At 46.9% G+C, this 19,279-nt stretch overlaps 1 protein-coding gene across 5 annotated transcripts in view; it reads left to right on the top strand.

The window, feature by feature from the left end:
* The window catches only part of ILDR2 (immunoglobulin like domain containing receptor 2), a 38,306-nt gene that overhangs the window by 6,431 nt on the left and 12,596 nt on the right, over positions 1-19,279 (top strand). For 3 of the 5 annotated variants that reach the window (XM_027888252.1, XM_027888251.1, XM_027888249.1), the window contains exons 2-5: positions 2,438-2,770; positions 3,860-3,979; positions 14,489-14,545; positions 18,854-19,000. In XM_027888252.1, the coding sequence (XP_027744053.1) occupies positions 2,438-2,770; positions 3,860-3,979; positions 14,489-14,545; positions 18,854-19,000 (657 nt within the window). The remainder of the gene's footprint in view (positions 1-2,437; positions 2,771-3,859; positions 3,980-14,488; positions 14,546-18,853; positions 19,001-19,279) is intronic. The other 2 variants (XM_027888254.1, XM_027888253.1) reach the window with 1 other exon arrangement.

Here is a 19,279-nt window from a genome sequence, read left to right as displayed (position 1 = left end):
TGGCTTTGGCCTTAGACTGTGAGGGGTCAGGCACAGAGTTGCCAGACATAGGTCTGACCTGGGCCCATTTATTTTTTCAAGGTGTTCGTCATGTCTGTTGCATCCAGATGCAACCCAGAAAGCACAAATCTCTGGAGAGGAGAGACTAAGACATCGCTGCTTGGTTCACCTTGAGAAGCACGTGCTGTCGTTCCCTTAATGCCACACAGCCCCTATGGTTGGTCCCTGGGAAGAGGAGGCCTGGCAGAAACGTCCCAATGACCACTGCCTTAATTATCTCTTTGCCTGTGCCTTGGGAAAGCACAGGAGCGGCCTCATGGCCCTGCCTCTCAGCTGTGTTTGGTGGTACTCTGGAGAACACCCACACTTCAGGGTTTGGATTTGGGTCCAAGCGCTTCTGGCAGAACTAGTATCTCTTGTGCAGCTTCCATGTGGCACAAGCACTATATCCATGATGTCATGCATTCATTTTGTGCGTAATAGAGCATTTATGTGCAAATGCCACAGCCCCCCCCCGTGCACTTCAGGCCTTCACATAGTAGTCCCCAGCGTCAAATCCTGCCTAGATCAGTAACTTTTTTTTAGTGTCAGGGACCATCTTGCCTGTCTGAAATAAGCTTTCCCCTAGGCTCTGTCCATGCTGTGGGTTTATCCCAAGTGGTATTTTTAGACTTTGTTGTGATTAGTAGTTTGTACATAGATAAAATGTTGAATTTAACATTCACTGTTGTTCCAACCTCTTCACTTTCCTTTGGTTCTGAATCCTGGTTGTGCAATCTCTGCTTGCCTTTGCTTTTCAGGTTTGCAGCTGTCTCCAACTTGACCTTGTCTCTTCATGCCTGCTGTTGTCATACTGTTGATGCATTTATTGCTCTCTGTCTGCTTCAAGCTCCAGTGCTTTAGTCTACGCCTTTTTTTCCCCCATTCTAAAGATACCTCCTGTCATTTCATTTTCTTTGGCCAACTTCCATCTCCTTTTCATCTTCACTTTCTGGAGTGGGTGGGTTATTTTTGCTGACTCCTTTTCCTCTCTTCTCTACATCATTTCTTAATCTCTTGCAACTCCAGTCCTTTGAAATTATTTTGACCTGGGCTGAGACACCTTCTTCAGTTTCTTTCAGCTGAATGTAAGCTTCCATGATCGTCATCCTGCTTATCCTTCTGCTTCCTATACTAACCCTGATACTCTATTCTTACTCTGTTGGATTTCTTCTTTCTTGGCATTTTCCCTTCTCTTCTACTGCTTCCCGACATCAGGAAGCCTTTATTTGTCCTCAGTCTTTTATTCCTCCCTAAGCTTCCCGAAGTCCATCAGTCCCTTCTCCAGATGTTGTGTAAACTTTCTCTTCTGCTCTATTCTCTTGAATGGTTTTTGTGTCTTATCCTCTTTTTCACCATGCACTGCTCTGGGGTGCATGTGAACTGAGTGTAGAGAGCCATCACCAGTATTTTCAATACTGACTCTGGTTCCCTTTCCTCCAGTGTTGTGTAAGTGCTCTCAGTCATTGCTGCCTGCAGCACAAGGATGGAAGCAGTGAAGGGCGTGCAGGGCAAGTTTTGGCCTTTTCCCTGTGGGTAGATGGAGTACCTCGCTCTCCCAAGGGCTCTGTGCTGACATTGCACACTGACTCTCTCTTCTCCCTAAGCTACACAGGGATGTGGCAGCACTACCATGCATCTTCTCTGTGGCCTTAATACATCAGAGCTCCAGGCTGCAGCTCTCCTGTCATCTGGTAGATTAACATTACATATTGAGATCCCTCTTCTCCCTGGGAATGTGAAAAACTTGAGTGTTTGGGCCATTTTTCTCCACACCTCCCACATGGAGCCATTTCTCTCAGCGCTACTTGCCAGCCCTAGGATGAGCTGTCTGATTTGGATCCACTCCTTCGTGCATCTCTAGAGTTTGGCAGAGCAAGCAGCACTAACTGGGCACCAGTGCACAACAACCTGGGCCAGGCGCTGTGTGTTGCTTGACTTACAAAGAGGAAGCGTGATGCCACTGAAATTGGGAGGGGAGGTGACTTATTCTGCAGTAGCATTGTTATGAACTTGGAATCTGACCCCTTGGCAGACCTGCTGTAGAAGTGAAGCATGGCCATCCCTAAAATACCTCTTCCTTATCTGTGAACCTGCCACAGAACCTGTGAATCATCACACCACTGTGTTAGGGACTCTGCAACATAAGGTTGCTACATTTGAACCTTCAGCCCCATCATGGTGTATTTTTATTTGTGGCTGTAGGCTATGGAAAAAGCAAACTTAATTGTGCTGCCAACATCCATACTTACAACATACATTGAGGAATATTGCATCTTAGCACCTGAAACAGATGGGCAGTTTGATGTATGTGGGGAGAATGATGCTATGATAAAATGCAGTAGCTCCCTCTTCAAGCAGTGCCAAGGCATATGATACTCATGTTTTTGTCTTTTAGCTGAGGTGGAAGGGTTGCAGGTCACTGTGCCTGAGAAGAAGAAGGTGGCCATGCTGTTTCAGCCTGCTCTGCTTCGCTGCCATTTCTCCACTTCTTCCACCCAGCCAGCTGTGGTGCAGTGGAGGTACAAATCTTACTGCCAGGACCGGATGGGAGAAGCTTTGGGAATGGTGACCTCTGGGTTACAAACAATGAGCAAGAGGAACCTGGACTGGGATCCCTACCTGGACTGTGTGGACAGCAGAAGGACGGTCCGTGTTGTGGCCTCCAAACAAGGATCTGCCATCACTATAGGGGACTTCTATAAGGAAAGAGATGTCAGCATTGTCCACGGTAACTCTCCTACACTAGTCATGCTTGGTGGGGGCTGGAATGGACCTTTAGCAATTTGTGATATTGGAGTCTGGCAGTAATTGTCCGGTTAACTCCCTTAGGAAAAGTTGTGGGAAGGTATTGTATGTCAGACATTCAGGATTCAGCCAGCCAACCAACCCTAGACCCAAAGGTAATTTCCCTTGGCACTTTCTTTAGTCTCCATATAGGTCTCCAACCCAGATACAGAATTCTTTTTTTCCCTTCAACGAAGTGGAATGTTTTCGTTCCTGGCTTCTGCATATTGTTCTGTATATCAGTTTTCCTTAGCAAAGGAAATCCAGAGATTTCCAGCAAGAGAGATATGAATTCAGTCTCTGCAGGCTAGGTTTTTCTTCCTTACAAATCCCACTGATTTTTTTTCCCAGTTTCAAAATGCTCAAATTATCCTACACCTTGTGTTTGCTCAGCCCTGGACTTTAGCTATAATGAATCTGAAGCCACACAGCCATGGGCAGTGAAAAAAGAGGAGATTTCTGTGGGGCGAAGTCCTGCTGGGTGGAGATAAAGGGTGTCAGCGTCCCGATACATTTTGGTCTGGAAGGCTGTGTGAGAAACCTTGTCCCTCCAAAGTAAAAGGTTTCTACATGGCTCAGGAGACCTCCTAGCCAGAAGTGGAGACTCCTTGGAGTGGAGAGTGTATGATCAGCCTCAGCAAGGAGGAGTGTTTTCCTTTGTCTCTGTGTAACCTCTGGCAGATGACTGAGGTGCTGTAGGGGAGACAATGTCTAAGCCCTTCTTTAATGACGTAAATATTTTGGGACTCCAGGCTGTGGAGGAGGATAGAGAGTGACATTAGTTACCCCTTCTGCTCTTGGCACTTGCAGAGCCACCTCTGCAGCATTATCTATCTTCCCACCTGCAGCTCGAAGTCCCGAGCCTGTTGTTTTTTTTCCTGAATACTGTGATGTTCAGGATAAGATTAACCCTTCTTCTTAGTAAGGAAATTAAGTGGATTTAGGACACAGGGGTGGACACTGTGCATTCAGTGCTTCGTTCTTCCTTTAGGTGTTGGAGGGAAAGGTTGACTGTTCTTTTTTTGCCTTCCAGATGCAGACCTGCAGATTGGGAAGTTGATGTGGGGAGACAGTGGGCTCTACTACTGCCTTATTATCACACCAGATGACGTGGAGGGCAAGAATGAAGAATCAGTGGAGCTTCTTGTGCTGGGTGAGCCCTCTTGTCACACTGCTTTTTCAGCAGATACCTGATGCACCTTTCCTTCTGCCCTCTCACTCTCTGTGTATCTGTGCACCATATTACTATGGGTGTAGGAGCTGTGTAAAACAGCACCCTCACCATTGCCTTGCACCTTGTGCAGTCTTTCACACCTTGGCAAAGTGGGTGGCAAATGCTACCAAACCAGAATAGTAGTGTTTACACCCACGCTGCTCACACATTGCACAGGCGAAAGTGACTGCAGAGAGTGGAGGGCTATGGAAAGTCAGAACCCTTGTTTTTAAGGTGCAAAACAATAAACTTGCAGCAAAATGAACACTTGAGACAGAGTCTTTTAAAAATAGACACCCAGAAGGCAGCAAATGCCATGGTTTTTGCTGTCTTTTTAACATTCCCTTCATCTCACTTTTCTGTGAGGATGTCAAGAAGTACTGTGTTAGGTGTGTCAGTTTTGGAGGTTATTTTGTCTGCCTAACACTACTTGACTGGTTAGAGGTGCAGTTTCATAGTCCCCCCCAGTCAGGTCTGAGCTGGTGCTGCTACTGAAAGGACCTACCCTCTGCGTGGTATGCATGCTTGGCTCTGTTTCTGTTAAGCTCCCTTGAGCAGTGTGGTGAGCAGGATCAGTTTCTTTCCTATTTGCAGGGTTAGCTTTCAGTGATGGCTTCTACAATCCAGCTCACTGTAAAGGTCAGGAAAGCAACCATCCCAGCTAGAGGAGAAAAGCAGAGTGGAATGGGCCTTTCAGGGACATTCATTGATGTGCCTTGAGCCAGCTGTAGTAGTTGAACCCTAGATGCCTCGTATGAGTTTTTCCCAACTCTCCCTAAGACCTGCTGATAGCAACATTTGTCTAGTCAGTATGGTTCTTGGGCGTACAGATTCTGTACATCCTGGGAAGGAAATGTTAAAAAGCTTGGGCCAATAGTGTCTAGGTGATGTGTGGAAGCATATGGTAGAACAAGTCTGTCAAGTGCCCTTGCTCATCTGCCTGAGGCCAGGGTTTAATTGGCATTTGTATTTGGAGCTGTAGTTATCATCACAAAGTAAACCAGGTTGAACGGGTGAGTCACTGTAACAGTGCCATCACCTCTCCTCGCCCCTTCAGAGGCTGGTCAAGCAATGGGCAATTGGAATGGAAGGTCAGAAAGTGGAAAGTCAGCCTGGTCCTCCAGAAAAGTGTCATTTGCCTGTCTAAACCCATGCCAGTTAATACGAGGCCCAGGACTGACCTGTGTGAGCTCAGGTGGCATCATCTCTGCCACATGTCAGTGGTAGCTGTTACATACCCTCTCCAGAGGACCTGTCTGGGGCTATGTGGTGATGAACTGCTGAATTTTTGTCTCTTCTCCACCTTCCTCTTCAGGATTTGGTGTCTTCCTCTTGTGTGCCTACAACTGTGCTCAGACATCAGTGATGAAATAGTGCCATGGTAACAGGAAGAATCTGGTTTTTGGTGTGTACAGAAGATTATGTGGGGAGGAAACCTAGAAATCCCCTCCTCTAGAGATGGCTCGGTGTCCCTGTTCCCAGTTTGTTGTGTTATGTTAGGAGGAAACACGTAGCTTAGTCTGTGTTACCCTCGACCACATCTGCTTCTCTATTCAGCTTGTGAGTCTGACCTTGCACTGTGTGCAGCACTCGTGCCAAGTTTGGCAGCAGCATGAAGCAGACTTGTTGTGGGCATACTTTGTTCTGCCTCGTGCTGTTAGGCGCAGCTTGTGAATATTTCTTTTCCTGGGTAGTGTGTACGGAGGCAACATTCCAGCTTTTGGTGCAATTCCAGGGTTACTTCCCTCCCTGCCTCCATCCCCCTTCCCACCTTATTCTTTTCCTTCTGCCTTTGCCGTTACTTTTCCTTCCTTTTGCTTTATCTCTCCCCATTGATGGCTAGAGGATAAAGCAGCCAGTGGTGAAAATACCATTTCTTAATAGTGGCATCTTCTGGGGCATTTTTTATTCCATGCCACTGCTTGGTGGGAGACACTGGGTACAGATGTAGATTGGAGCGATTCTGCAGTCCTAGGAAACATGGTGAAAAGGTTTTGTTTGCTGTTTTTCTGGTTTGCTGTTTTTCTGCTTTTTGGATAGAACTCAGATTCCCTATTAGATTGGAGCAGTGAAGGGATGGTGCATGAGAGACACTAGGATTCCCACAGCACATTGCTGTTTGCTCCCTGCTGAGACTGGGCTTTCAGATATAATTTACATTGCTCATTTTGGGGTTGCTGCATGACTTAAGCTTAAATTAGAATTTTGAGTAGAGCATTGTCATGTTATCATTTGGGGTGATAGAAAAATCAGAACGTTTGAGATGTTGCTGGACAGGGCAGTTTAACAGCACATAGAAACCATGAAAGGTCTGAGAGGCAAAAATGGTAGATGCCTGATAAATCAATGGAAGTTTGTTCAGCTAAAAGTGGAGAGTCCTGCTTTTATACAGTGAATCACACCTTAAAAAATCCATCAAAAGCTGCTTAATCACAACTTGGAGCAAAATCCAAAACCTGAGCAAGTTACAGTATTTCTTGTTTCTTAGGGAAGCAGTCACTGACACTACCAGTGAACTCTTAAGCCAGTCAGCCTGGGTCATGATGGGATTGCATGTTGGGTTTTGTCACCTGGATGTGTCATGTTGACACACAGAGCTGCTGGTCAGCTCTAGGTAGCATCAGAGAATCCCATGCACTGTCTTCATTTCAGGCCTATTTCAGAAGAATGTAAAAGCATTCATTTATATCCATTTGCACTCAGCAAAGCTGATAGGATTTGTAAAGCATACCTGATGTTAGGCATGTGCTTATTATGTGTTTTGCTGAGAAGACCAGTCAGGGGCTTTTGCTTAGTCAGGGTCTTTACCCTCTCTGATGGAATCAGTGCAGGTGAGGGAAGAGGGAGAGTAACCTCTGTGCCTCGGAAACACAAGAGGAGATTAACTGGTAGTGAACCTCCTGTAGAGTAAGGAAAGAATTTAAATAAAAAGTACGCTTACACATTTATGATATATAAAATACATACTTTAGACCTTGCTACTCTCTACAACTAACTGAAAGGAGCTTGTAGCAAGGTGGGGGTCAGTCTCTTCTCTCAGGCAGCAAGTGACTGGACAAGATGACACAGCCTCAAGCTGTGCCTGGGGGGTTCACGTTGGACATCAGAAGGAATTCCTTCACAGAAAGGGTTGTTTAACATCAGAATGGGTTGCCCAGGGAGGTGGTGGAGTCACCATCCCTGAAAGTGTTGAAGGAAAGACTGGACTCAGTGCCAGGGTCTGGCCGATGGGGTGATGTTTGGTCATAGGTTGGACTTGACGATCTCTTCCAACCTAAATAATTCTGTGCTTCTCTGCTATTTGTGTATTTTGATGGTGTTTGGAATCTCCAAATAGAGTGTGCTGAAAGCTGGATGAGCTCTGTTTCTGCTGCAGCAGGACTGGACAGAACTTTAGCAATTCCACAGCAGGAGTCAAGTGATGCTCTCTGCACTCATGTGCTTGTAGAAATGTAGAACCTTTGCTGACGTTATAGCAATGGGCTAGTGAATCCATTTGCAACTTTATATGTTTTTATTTTTTAGAACTAATGCGATTGAATCTGAAAAGCTGAATCCAAAATTTTAAGAAGTACGTTTCTGTCATAGTAGCTAGCAGCTAGTGTCCTGCTTCTTGAAACACAGTGCTATTAATCATGTTGTTATTCATAGCCCCTGTGTGCTGCTTTTTATATGAGAATGTCAGTGGGCTTCAGTAAAGTAATTCATCGCAGTCTTTCTGAAGGAACTGCCTGTGTACCAGTGCAGTGGGTGCAGGGTGCCTGCAGTACCCTTCCCACTGGAAGTACAGGGCAGTGTTAGGGGATACCCCATTCTTCATGTGACCTTATCACATCAGGAAGCTGTCCAACTTAATTGCGTGGGATTGTGTATAACCCAGTAAGCCTTCCCAAGAGCCAGACTTTACTAACCAGGTGCAGGGTCCTGTGGGAGCTGCTGTGCTGCTCCTTGCCGGGCTGGTGCAGCTACAGAGCAGTGTCTGTAGGTACAGCTTGGTACAGCTGGGTACACTGAGATGTGTAGGTCTGCGCAGGCTCAGCAGTGTTTTTATTCTGAGAGTTTTCGTAGCTTAGACTTGCTTCATGAAACAGTGGCTTCATTTGCAAGGACCTGTCACATTCTTGGAAGATGCAGGAAAGGGCTCCACTAATCCCAGTTGTTGATTTAGTACTTTGGGTAGTGATCCGTGTGGTTTGCTAGACATCTATTGCCTGCGCTCTTTTCCCCTTCATTTGGGCAGCAAATACTATATAAACTATATATTAGTGAAATGTTACTTTATAATTAATCACAGAATCATTAAGGTTGGAAAACCTTTGACCAATGACCACCTTGTCAAACTAATTCAGCAAGTGCCATATCCAGTTGTTTTCTGAACACCTCCAGGGATGGTGACTCCACCACTTCCCTGGGTGACCTACTCTAATGCCTGACCATCCTTTCAGTGAAAAATTCTTCCTGATGTCCAACCTGAACCTCTTTTGGTGCAGTTTGAGGCCGTTGGCTTGTTGTCCTGTCACTAGTTGCCTGGGAGAAGAGGCTACTTGTCTACAACCTCCTTTCAGGCAGTTGTAGAGAGCAATAAGGTCACCCCTGAGCCTCCTTTTCTCCAGGCTGAACAGCCCCAGCTCCCTCAGCCACTCATTTTAACACTTGTGCTCCAGACTTTTCACCAGTTCTGTTGCCCTTCTCTGGACACGCTCCAGCACCTCAATGTCTTTGTTGTGGAGAGGGGCCCAGAAGTGGACACAGCACTCGAGGTGAGTAACTCCATTCACCACCACTCTCTGGGTTGGATCATCCAGCCAGTTCTTAACCCAGCAGAGAGTGCCCCTGTCCAAGCTGTGGGCTGCCAGCTTCTCCAGGAGAATGCTGTGGGAGACAGTGTGAAAGGCTTTGCTGAAGTCCAGGGTACATGCACAGCTTTACCCTCATCCTCTAAGTGGGTCACCTGGTCATAGAAGGTGATAAGGTTGGTCAGACAGGACTTGCCTTTTGTAAACCCATGCTGGCTGGATCTGGTCCTCTGGTTGTCCTGTAACCACCATCTGATTGCACCTAAGATAATTTTCCAAGGCTATTTGTTCTATAGCCTTTCCAGGCACCAAGATCAGGCTGACAGTTTATCAGTTTTTTATCAGTTCCCCAGATAAACCTTTTAGAACCTTCAGCTTCTCCCACTGTTGTCCTTTAAACAACGACAATTAGCACTTGAGGTTTTTGTTATTTTCCGAAGACAGCACTTAACAAGGGTTAACTGACAACTTTGGTAGTTTATATTACCAGCCAGTATCTGTACAGGCTAAACCCAAAATTTTTCAAAATCTTAACACCCATAGGTAGGAAAGAATGTAGATACATACACACACAGCAAATTGTACTGTAATTAATGTACTAATAGAGACATGTGTTGGCTTTCAGAGAGGATAAATCTCTACTGTGTACGGTGTGCAATGCTAATAAGGCAGTTCTTACTCAGCAAAGCGACTCAATGGCTGGCATAAATATAGCCAGGTTTGGAGTCTCTTCTGTGCCAGGAGGAACTGTATTATAAAAGTTGACATGATTTTGGAGATTGAAAAGTTCTTGGCAAAATTCTCCCTTACAAGATGTTGGTTTTAGGATTTTGCTCTGATTTGCTGAAAAGCTGCCAGTAGCATCTGAGCCACTGCTCGGTCACAGGAGCTGGCAGAGATATTGGTGCTGTTGGCCACGTGTTGGGGACGAGAGGGCCAGATCTCAGTTGGGGAGATGGCTGGAAGGAACTTCACCGGAGAGGACTTGCCGACCTTGAGCTGCACTTTCAGGACTCAAGGTGGGTGGTGCCAGCAGGCGAGGGAAGTGATTGGCACAGGAGCCTTCCACTTAAAAATCCTTGGAAAATTGCTGATACCAGGAAGGCTGCTCATGCCCTCCTACCCCCAGAGTGCTCATCCTGTCCTGATTGGGCACTGCCCTGGACCACTGTGCTGCCAACTTTGTAATCTGGTTCCAGGACCCCTAGCCCAGCCTACTCCTAGTTATTTATTTCACACCGTTTAGAAGTGCTACTTGTTGCCAAGGTTTTTTACCCCTTTTCCTCCTTATTTGCCAGCGACAGCCACACGCTGCTCACAAAGGAGACTGGTGTGATTAAAAGGCCTCTGTTACTAATGTAGCCATGGCAACAGCCTCCTTGGAGGTCTTTGTTGCCTGCTAAAACTTTGATCTCCAAAAGGGGCTGCTGCTGTTTCTCCCTCCAATTGAAGAGAAGGATGGGAAGAAAGGATGAAGTTTACTCTGAGCAGAGGGAGCACAGAGGAGGAACTCATTGCAGAGCCGTGCTCTCCCAATAAATCTCACAGCAGCCTCCTTGGAAAAGTATCTGATTTACAAGGGCCACACTTCCTATTTTATGCTTTCCAGCCTCCCCTCAGGGCAGTGTCCCGTGCCAGGGGCCTCTTGCTGTGGCATGGCTTGGCATGTCTTTCCACCACTGAGAAGGAAATAGTTCCCTCTGTAGTTGCTGCATCCTGTGGTTCCACTGCAGCACGTAGGGCTGCGGAAGCAGCCTTAAAACAGGAAAAATGCTCAAAAGTTATTCCCATAGTTACCCAATATTTATCACATTTATGCAATTGCCAGTATTTACCATGTTCCCATATTTACCCAATTGCCGTGTTCCTGACTGCACCTGTGCCTACTTTATTCATGCCATCATTTCTTTTCAGCTACACCACTTACCCTAATTATTTTTGTGTCTCTTCTCTGCAGACTCTCTGCTAATTGTCTGCTTGACTCCAGGTCTTCCCTGATCTGCTGCTATTTGCTCTCCCGCTCTGTCACCTGCCTGCCTCCTGTGTATTAACTCCTGTCCTCGCTCGCCTCTGCTGTGTCTCTGCACCTCCTGGAGCCGCTCTGCATCATCCCCTCAGCTTTTCCTCTCCCATTCCTCCTCCTGTGCTCTACTGCTGTGCTCTACCAGAGCAGACGGGAGGCTCATGGGCTCCCTGGCACTTCAAGGTTGGCTGGGGCCTGGGGCGTGTGAGGTGCCTGGTGAGAGGCCACTTCGGGCAGGTAAAGCCCCACAGCAGCATAGCGGGAATAGAGATGGCCTGTGTCCCAGATCCTTTCTGGATTGAGGACAAGCTCCTAGCTCTGACACAGTCACCTGGGATAACCCTAGTAAACGGGGCCGTTTTCTATTCACTCTTTTCCCCTGGGGAGTGTCTGCTGGAGCTCGGTGTTGGGAGCCTGCACAGAGGACATGTAGCTCTCGTGGGTGGGAGCACAGAGTTGTGACTCAGCAGGGGTGCCCATCTGCGTCTTGGAGTGCCTGCAAGGCAGAGCTGCTGTGCAGACGGGGTGTGGCCGAATGGTCTGTTGGCAGGATGTTCTACTAAATTGTTTCCTCCCCACCAATTGCTATCTAGCCCCAGCCTCCACCTTAAAGTTTCCTTAAAAAAAAAATGAGAGAAGTGAGGTGAGCTTAATACCCATGGAAACAGTATCCTTGTCATAGAGAGCTGGAGGGGTGCTGTGACCACGTCCTGGCTGGTGTTACAGCCGTGGGTCCAAAAAGAGACCCTGCTCCCTGTGTTTTGGGCACTGTGCAACCCACTGGGGTGCTGTCCCAGGATCCCCTCTGCTGGCCACTGCCTGGCTCTGGGGTGTGCCCATGTGTGGGCCAGGCTTGCGCAGGCCAGGAGGCGAGAGCCAGTGGCAGTCCTTGCCCTCTGGAGCTGCCCGGTCCCTGTGCCTGCTGGCAGCCAGGATGGAGGATTTGCTCCACTTGTTGCTGGCAGCAGCAGCAGAGTGAGGAGAGCCGCTTTCAGTGAGGGACAATGGCGGGAGCCTCCCGTTGCTGGGGTAACCGCAGGCAGCCTCGGCCTGGTGCCTTCCCTGAACAAATACTGCGGGGAAGGTTTATCAGAGAATTAATTCAGCCCAGGGTGGGGAGGGGGCAGAGCTGTGGAAAGCTGCTGGGGGCATGGCAGTGCAGAGGAGGCGTTTTACTTACTGGCTGTCAGCTGAGATAGTCGAGGCAGCAAGAGGTCAGGCTGAGCTGTGGTGGTGTTCGCTAAAGCCTCAGGTCCTCCCAGGCTTTGTGCATCCCTGCTGGTGGCTCTGGGGCCCTCAGGCTGTGTGAGCCCGCTGCCAGGGCAGTGATCCAAATTCCCCAGGCAATGCTCTGATGAACTGAGTGGGGCTGCACGAGCAGGGAAATACTTGACTGCTTGTAGGTAGCACTGAGGAACTACTTTAGTTGTCTTCATAATGACTTACCAAGTTCTCAGGCACTATTTTTTTTTTGAGGGATGCTTCTTCCTCTTTGGTCGTGTAGTTTCTTTTGGGGATCAGAAGGTACCATAAGACCCAGCACTAGCAGGGTTCAAGGCTCTTTAGGTAGATTCAAAGTAAAGCAGGCAGCTATTTGGTGATGGCCGTTTGAGATGGAGGTTTTACCCTTTATAGGTGACACTCCTTTACCTTTGTTAACATGAATTCAAGCCCTTAATTAGCTGTATACCTCCAGCTATTTGTCCATTGGCATGTGCTCTCAGACTAGGGCTGCATGTGAGCTTGTGCAGAGATGATAACACATGGGAGGCAAGCTACATGCTCATGTCTGCCCATATGTTCTCCATGTGCATGGTTCATGTGTGTGCTCCTCACTTACACACACACAGAGGCCTGTGAAAGAAAGAAATGCTTTTTTTTCTTTTTTTTTTCTTTTTTTTTGTGTGTGAAAATAAGGAATCTATTTAACGTGCATGTGAAACATACTGTAAATGTAGGACACTATTTTACAAGGCATGCATTTGGTGCACATGTCTGGAGCCCACCTGTGGCACCCAAAATTTAAGCCACACATATGTTGTATACATGTCCATCTGTTTTGTGAGCAGAAGGCATACAGGAGCACGTTCCCATAACATGCTAGTCATAAGTGGTTTGGACACTTGATCCCTGCAGAAAATGGACTGCAAAGAACGTCATGAAACTCTTTGTAAATGTAGATGAAAACGTTGCAGCGGACTGATGGCAAGAGCCCTCCCTCAAAGTGGTAAATGGGGAACAATTATGTGAAACATCACCATGCGATCTTTTGCTAAGAGTTCAGGACCACCTCCTCATGATGGGCGTTACTGTGAGTACTGGTCACCTTTGATGAGTTGCAACTGGCTGCAAAGCGCTGCCTGCACTCAGAGTATGTTCATTATGACTCCAGCAGGCTTCCTTGTGGATTTTTGATCTCTACAGAGCCTCTGCTGAAGCACTGAGAAAAAACGGATGGTGGGAATTTGACTGTAATATGTTTCAGGGACAGACTAGAGGCCCAGGAACTTGGGATCCAGTTCATCATTGTGTCAGAGTGCTGCTTAGTGCAGGACCTGAAGGGCCTGTGGGGAGGTTAAAGGTAGCTTTCTACCACTTTTGCATTGGCTTACCCGTAGCTGCGCCTGTTATGTTACACCCACAGTGTGTGTCTCTCTTCAGAGTGCATCTCTCCTGCCTTGTGCATGTCTTTAAAAATCCCAGCATGATCCCGGTGCTCTATAAGAGAGTTCACAGCACAGCTGCACGGCCGTTCTGCCCATGCAGGTGTGTGTAAATTATAGCTGAACACTGGGCAGAATATTTGCTGTGCATTGGAAATATCCCAGACATTCAGTGCCAAAACAAATAGGACCAAACTGCCTTTGGGCTTGGATTTTGTTTGTTTGTATTTGGCTCTAAATTTAAAAGTTGACTTGTCTTTTTTTTTTTACCTTTTCCCCTTTTGCAAAATGACTCCACACAAATTTCTACACAAATCCTCTCCTGGTTGGTTTGCTTTGCTTGGGAGTTGGGCTTTATGATACAGTGTCACCAAGTTCCTCGTGCATCTCCAAATAATTAGCACATAGGCACAGTCATGCTTCAAGGCTCCTTTCCTGGAGCTGTCTGTGCACTTGCAGAGCCCCACAGGGAGAGTAACACCCACGGGTTTTGGATGCATGAATCTGATTTATCAATGGCCTTGGGCTAAAGATGTTTTACATCCACAGAAACTACATTGGTACATTTCAAAAGTAAACAAAGTCCTTCTGTTTGAGGGCTGTTGTGTATTTCCAGGAGCTTTTTGCATGTATAGAGCATATCGTCAGAAAGATGTTACCATGTAACCATGCTAAAGGGACTCCTTTTTCTTGTCATTTTGTGCCTAGATTGGAGAAGCTCTGTTCCAGATTCTTTCCCCCCAGCTCTGCTGATAAAGATAAAATGCAAGGACACAGAAATGGCAGAAGTGCAGAGGCAGACACCAGGCATCGAGCGGGATGACATCTGTGGTTGATAGGAATTCACATAACACAAGAGTTCAAGTGGGCTGATGAGAAAGTGAACTGGAGGCTAAGGCAGGGGCTGGGGAGTGTGTTTTTCTTGAAGTAACCTCTCTCCTTGTTCTCCTCCTTCTGTCTTTTCTAGGCAGGACAGGGCTGCTTGCTGATCTCTTGCCCAGTTTTGCTGTGGAGATTATGCCAGGTATTCAGTCATTTCACCCTTCAATACCCATTCCTCTGTCATCTTGTCTGTTTATCCTCCTGCAGCATCTTTATGTGGTATACATTTCACTTGTATGTGTGTTTTATCTGGGGTAAAGAGAGAAAACCTGTCACTTACTGGGAAAGCGTGTTGGGTTCAGATCTGAGAGAGTTGATGCTGGGCCATGCTGGGAGCCAGTACAGAGATGGTTGATGTCATGCCAGGATCAGTGTGAGAGCAGAAATGCCTGTTCTGGGGAGGTTTTGTGTCAGGCTCTCTGCTCTCCCCCAGTACAAAGCTGCAGCCCACGAGACCTCGACAGCCCCTTGTGGCTCTGCCCCTTAGCTGCCCCTGTGCAGTAACCTCAGCTCCCCAGACCCTGCCTTGTGGCACTGCTACAGCCGTTGCCACAGATGGTGGCACAGGAGGTGCTAGAAATAGAACACTGGTTTAGCTGCCTATCAGTGGCACGGCCCCTCTTGTGCTGCATGGCCAGGGCACCATCTCGGTCACACCAGGTGGTTGGAGCAGACGTGAGAGCTCCTTGCCCGTGATAGATCCCTTGCTAGCCAAACTAGTGAGAGCCACCAGTGCTGGCACTGCTTGCAGAGGAAGCAGAGACTGTACAACAGATTGTCCTTGAAAGGGAAAAGCTGTGAGAACATTTAGCCCTTGAGTCATCTGATCATTCCCTGAGGGTGGCCAAGGAGCGTTTCTTTCGCACATTTGTGCAAAAATTTGACTTCATGTAAATGTGTGAAGCTATTTTCGAGTCTTGTCCCAGAGATGCAAATGGAGAGAAGGCAGACACTCACCCACCTCCAGTGTAACCCAAACCTCCCTGGAATTTCTGCATGGCAGAAGAGGGATTGGTCTTTTCAGCATAGGCAGCAGTTGATTCTCTATTGCCTAACACTTTTTTTCCCTGTTATGTGCAATTTTATTGAATGAGTATAAAATTCTTGTGTGTTTTCTGATACCCCTGCTGCACAGGTAAACAAGAAGGTGTAAGATGCAGGAGCAAAAACACTTTTCAGCTGTTAGCATTGCCTGTTACCTGAACAAACAAAAGCAGATACTTCTGCAAGCACAAACCAGTAGTTTCCAGAGAGCAAGGACACATAGCACTTCAGCTTGGTAGTCATTTGAATCCCAGCATTGCACAGTTGTGTCAGGAACTGGTTGAATCCCAGTTTTGTGCATACAGGAGGAGCCAGCAGGTGCTTTTGCTGTTTTCTTAACGTCATCAGAGAAGCAAATGGTCTAATTTCCTGTGAAGTAAAGTTGTTCCTGACTTCTAGGTCCCAGTGGTTGTGACACTGATTTCAAACATCCACTTCTGGTGCTGAGTATCTGGCCCCATGCAAGGTACACACTAATCTGACACCCTTTTGTACTCCTAGGATGTCTTCAGGGAGACCAAATACTCTTGCAATGGACTTGCTGTGTCTGTTTTTATTCTTCTACCAGGCTTTTATCCTTTATGGAATAGTTGTGAACTGTTCACTAATAGCTCTGGAGATCTGACATCTGAGCTTCATTGCATAGCTGTGGCTGGCCACTTCTGTCATGCCACCTTCTGTTTCACCACCTTCTCTGTATCTGTGATGGTTGTAGAGGACAAGATGAGAACATGACAAAAGAAGAAGCCACTGAGCGGTTGCCCTGCTCAGATTGGCATAGGTTAGGAAATACAGGACTAGAAAGGATAGGCTGGCTTGCTATCTTGCTTGCCAGCCATGTAATTCCATCCTTTGCATAAACTTAGCAGGGTAATCTGAGTTTGGCCTTTCCCATTGGATCGCTTTCTTTGATGTGCTTCTTTTACCTTCTCTCTGCATTCCTGATAGCCTGTTCATGCCCATTTATGTTAAGACCTTTAACTTTTAATTCCTGCTTTTCCTCCTGCATTTGTCCTCCTAGCATATTTATGGGCAGCAGCCACGTCTGCCCTCAGCCTTCTTTGTAATGGACTAACGCAGGAAGCTGCAGCTCCCCTGCTGCAAGGCAGGCTCCCGAGTCCCTTCCTCCCCTCAGGTCCCTGCTTTGCTCCAACTCGAATTCATCTTTTCTTCTACAAAGATGAGCAGAGCTGCGCTATGCAACTTCAGATGAAGTTACATGGAGGGGAGACCTTGTGTGATGGCATTAGTATTTCCTTACAGCTACCGGAAATTCCTCCCTTTTTGGGCATAGGATTATGTTTGCCATTTTTTGTGGCTGTATGGTATAACTGGTGGCAGTTATCGTGCGATGGAATAGTATACTGGATCACTTCTCTTGTTTTTCAGTTGTTTTCGACTAATGACATCCTGTTCAGAACAGAAGTTGTTCTTAATCTTTGAACCTCTGACCTTGAAAGTATTGCTGCATACCTTGAAATTCAGGATATCGCTTCATTTCACATTTCTTATTGTAGGTCCACTTGGCCCTTTCTGCAACATGTCCCAGTCTTGATCTTTACTGACAATGCATCCCTACTACTTCCTGTCAAGATATAGAACATATTCTTATATTCTGTGTCAAGGTAAATAATGCAAATATTAAGAAAAATAGTTGCAAGAACTGGCACTTGAGGAACTGTGTCAGTAATCTCTCAGCTCCTGCTTTTTCATTCATGAATGCTTCTCTTCTGCCATTTCCTTACTTGTTAGCTGAATTCTTCTCAGCATAGAGTAAGTTCACTGAAAAAAAAATTTCCACAGGGACCAAAATTAACTGCAGAGTTAAATGAAATTCATCTTTGTCAGCCAAAAAAGAAATAAAATATTCAAAAGAAAAAAAGAAAACATTTCACTTCACACTTCTGAAATGAAGTGTTTTGATTTGTAGATGCCAGATCTTTGACTGACAATTTTTAAAGGAAATTTTAAATTCTAGATTTAAAATGGCATTTAAAAAAGGGGAATCGTTTGTAAAAGGGTTAAGGAAAACTCCGACTAAGCAAAGAATCATACTTTTGTTTAAACAGAATGCTGTGGATGGATCAAAAATGTCGCCTTCTTATTTTTGTGTTTTATTAAGTACTAGGAAAAATTCTGTTTTGATTAGTCCAAGTGGAACATTTTTCCTTGACTTTTCAGCTTAGTGATGCAGGTTAGGGATGCACTGTTTTTCCAGTGTGATTCTGTGTGCACACTGCAATCCTTGTATCAATACTTCTTCATCTTGGATAGTAATGTACCAGGAGGTGCCTTAGAGAGCTCTGGACATCTTTTGGAAACAGTGGTCTGCTGCTTTTTTTCTCTGGGATGGTGATAAACCCTACCCCACTGCAGAGCAGTCCCACCATGTCCTTATTTGTTTTTTTACCGTTTTTCCAAGGTGGTTGGATAACACCTTGAGTCCTTCCCCACCGGTGATCTGGCTTCTGGATAGGTCAGCGCGTCTCTCTGACATAAAACCAACCCTAGGCTTCTGATATGTTCAGAATCTTGAAATTTCCCAGTCCAGATGTGTTCACTGATCATTCCCTTAGTCTGTGGAATTCCCACATGGCAGTAGATGCAGCCCTGTGCTCACAATCCCCTGCCAAGTGCAGAGTGTTCAGATGCAGAGCTGGGAGCTGCCCCGGAGCAGGCTGGGTTCCCCTTCCAACCCCATCCTGGTTTTTGTGGACCGGCTCTTCTCTGCTTTCATTTGTGGGGTGTTTTTCAGCTGCTCCCTTTTGGGGCTTGGCTCAGACATCATCTGAGGCTTCAGTGGGGGGTGTGGGGGGGGAAACTGGTTGTTATGTTTCCTGGCGGGCTGCAGCGCCTGAATAGGATGTTCGCTCGGCACATTCAGAAGAATAATTGCATGCGTGGGCCTTGCTGCAAAGGGGCAGGCCTGGCTCATTTACTGGGCTATTTATAGCATGCTTTTCACCATCTAGTTTGTCCCATTAAAACCAGAATGTGGGTAGGGAACAAACACATAAGCAGGGCATGAACATGGCTGAGAAGAATGAGTCTTTGATGAGATCCAGATGCTAATGGAGCATGTCCTGTGGCATTCTCATGGGTCTCCTGAGGGGTGAAGGGTTTCTGGGCTGGGGAACTGGAGCTCCTGCCTCTGTGCTGCTTGTGTCTCAGCCAGCCACAGGTGCTGCCGGAAGGGACCACATTTCTGTAACTCCATTTCTCACTGTCATGTGCCCTTTGGACACAGAGGAGGACCTAGTCCTGGACCCACAGGAAGCTAGTCCAGTTCTGTTATTCACCTGTCTGTTTTGTCCCTGTGCTCTCTGTTGAGAGGATGTTGCTGATGTTCCCTTCTACAGCAATGTGCAATCTGGTAAGTATCTTCTTTTCTCCCCTTGTTTTCCAGAGTGGGTCTTTGTGGGCCTGGTGATCCTGGGGGCATTCCTGTTCTTCCTCCTGGTGGGGATCTGCTGGTGCCAGTGCTGCCCACACAGCTGCTGCTGTTACGTCCGCTGCCCCTGCTGTCCTGAGTCCTGCTGCTGTCCCCGGGCATGTGAGTGACCCTCCCCAAGCCTGGTGCAAATCTTCTGCTGTACTGCTTCTGCTCCCTGGCAGAACAGGAGGAGAATCTGCTAATAATGCTTCCCTTGCCCTGAGCACATTGCTTGGCTAAAGAACTCGTTCTTAGGGAGTGAAGCATCTGACCTATTACTCAATGGTTGAGCGCTCAAAGTTAATTACAAATGTAATTCCCCGAGCCCTCCCTGCCTTGGCAGCTGTGCCTGCTTCTCCAAAGTGTCATGCTCCCATTCCAAAGTTGTTGTTGTGTCAG

The sequence above is a fragment of the Empidonax traillii genome, unplaced genomic scaffold (assembly GCF_003031625.1).
Source record: "Empidonax traillii isolate 1590-97213 ecotype Southwest subspecies unplaced genomic scaffold, ASM303162v1 scaffold236:size2090792, whole genome shotgun sequence".
In the NCBI taxonomy this organism is placed as follows: domain Eukaryota; kingdom Metazoa; phylum Chordata; class Aves; order Passeriformes; family Tyrannidae; genus Empidonax; species Empidonax traillii.
The sequence above is the reverse complement of the archived record's forward strand: the minus strand, read 5'-3'. Positions and strand labels throughout refer to the sequence as shown.